This window comes from Gracilinanus agilis, chromosome 2 (genome assembly GCF_016433145.1).
Source record: "Gracilinanus agilis isolate LMUSP501 chromosome 2, AgileGrace, whole genome shotgun sequence".
Taxonomy (NCBI): Eukaryota; Metazoa; Chordata; class Mammalia; order Didelphimorphia; family Didelphidae; genus Gracilinanus; species Gracilinanus agilis.
In genome coordinates this window covers 601,870,829-601,873,060 of record NC_058131.1, presented here as the reverse complement: position 1 = coordinate 601,873,060, position 2,232 = coordinate 601,870,829, and the positions used below count along the sequence as shown (strand labels likewise).

The following is a 2,232-nucleotide window of genomic DNA, read 5'->3' as shown; positions in this document are numbered from 1 at the left end:
TCCTCAGAGTTTTTACATGGGGACACACTTTCACCCTCCTGACTCCTTGCCTCAGGGGACACTACCCCGCCCCCACAGGTAGTATCTTTTTTTCCCCCTCGTTTTTAAAAAAATTTCTTTAGTCTTAAAAATTTTTATTTAATTAATTTAGAATATTTTCCCATGGTTACGTGATTCATATTCTTTCTCTCCCTTTCTCCCACCCCGCTCCCGTAGCCAGCTGGGGGCAGTTGGGTGACTCAATGGTTTGAGAACCAGACCTAGAAAGGGGAGGTCCTGGGTTCAAATTTGACCTCAGACACTTCCTAGCTGTAGTTAGAGAATGACCTGATAGGTTTGATTTCTGTAGATTTTGGATCTTACAAACATTTTCATGCAAGGAATACTAAGCTATGTAATAATCTGAGTCACCTAACTTGCACAGTTGCCATAATGGTGAGGTTTTGTACAATTTCTGAATTGCAGTGAACTACGACTTTCCCTAACACAAAATATCACAGTGTGCTACAACTCACTAACATAAGTGCAGGAAGAGCACTGTAACTGGAATCTGGAGGGTCCTAGCTTTAAATCCTAAGATCCTACAATAACCAGTCTATGTCACTTCAGCTTGCTGAGCCTCAGTTTCCTCATTTATAAAACGAAAATATCTCTACTTCCTCCCAGGGTTTGTGAAAGAATCAGGAGAATGTAAAGTTCTTTCCAAACTTCAAAGTACGATTTTGAGATGAGTTACTATTTTGAGAGGACAGATGTCAGAAATGACAAATAAAAAGAGATAAAATGGAAATTGGTTATGAGACCTTCTTCCTTAATTCATCAGGTTACAGTTGGTTTGTTTTTTCTTTCCACAGCACTTCAAGGAATACTCATAACTTCCGAAATAAACAAGGCCGAGCCACATTGTAAGAACCATCCAATCACAAGTAACGAGACAAGAAATGGGCAGAACCTTTACAGATCTCTCTTGACGCGACAAAACGTAATTTCCGGAACTCGAGTCAACCCTCTCCACCTGGTAGGTAATTCTGAATCATGTGATTCATGGACCTCCTCCTTTTCCGCTCTCCTCAGTGGCCGCCGAATTGCTTCCGTTTCGGATGGGGCGTTACCACGTCTAGAGAGCAATGCTATTGGTCCGCTCCCACGAGAGTAAGCCAATTGGCGAACGACTTCCCGACGCGCGAAGCTGTTCGGGTTTTGTTCTGGGGATCCTATGTGGGATTTTTTCCGCCTTTAACGACAGTGGCTGCCAGACCTCCACGAGGTGAGTTCGTGGGTGCAACTTGGGTAGGAAGAATTTCGGCACCTCTAAAGGGAATATTCCCCAGGCTTGGCGGGAGTTTTTTTCCTGGGACTGTCCTTGTCTGGAACGGGGTAGGAGGGGCCCTCACGCATCAAGGATAACCTTATTTTCCAGAAGGAGAAAATGAGACTCAAGGGCACCCAAATTGTAACTTTATCCGTTGTACCTACGGCCCTTGGCTCCCACCCAGGCCAATGTGTCTCTACTGTTAACGAAATTCCTCCATTTATTTCTCGGAAGATGTCTCTCTTTGCAATCCTAAAGGGAAGATGGGAAGAAAAGAAGAGTACTGCACTAAGCCTTAGTTTCTGCATCTGTAAAAACCTATTGTTTTCAATTTTTTCCAGATTTATTTATACCGATGAGCAGTATTTTATTAAGCTATGAGCTAAGCGATGCTACTGACAAAGCTGAAGAACAGGCACGAGAAAAATGAAAAAAAAAAAATAAGAAAAAGTTTTTTAGAGCAGTGTCTTTGGTTTCTGTTTAGACTTATGCAAACCAGTCTCGGTTTTCTGCAGCAGTACAGTAATACACCTCGTAAAACATTCATATTAAGCTTAGAGTTGGCAATGTGCTTTTCGTTGCCAATGGTCGAATGTGTGTCAAAGATTTGAGTGATATAGTAAGACTAAAGATTGAACTCCTGATTTCATTGGTGTGAGGAACTTCCTCCACCAATGCAGGTTTCCACCTTTTCTGCAACATAATTGGCATATTAAGAGATGAATAATTTTCCGAAGTTTCCGCAGCCAACAATCCTGGCTTTGAGGCTAGTTCTCATCATGGAGGTAACCTGATATATTCATAGAATGGTGGACTAGGAACCCATTCCCATCATGAAGGAGGTAGTATGATGTATTAATAAAGTCCTGCATGCAAGTTCTACCTCTTCCACCAAAGCTATCTTTTTAACCTCAGATAGT

The 2,232-nt window shown here is 42.1% G+C and overlaps 1 protein-coding gene across 1 annotated transcript in view; it reads left to right on the top strand.

Annotated features, from left to right (window-relative positions):
• CTSH (cathepsin H) overlaps positions 1–1,742 on the top strand; it is a 34,894-nt gene extending 33,152 nt beyond the window's left edge. The window contains exons 7-8 of the mRNA XM_044660149.1: positions 1,075–1,267; positions 1,654–1,742. Of these exons, the coding sequence (XP_044516084.1) occupies positions 1,075–1,267; positions 1,654–1,742 (282 nt within the window). The remainder of the gene's footprint in view (positions 1–1,074; positions 1,268–1,653) is intronic.
• Positions 1,743–2,232: the final 490 nt, after the last annotated feature.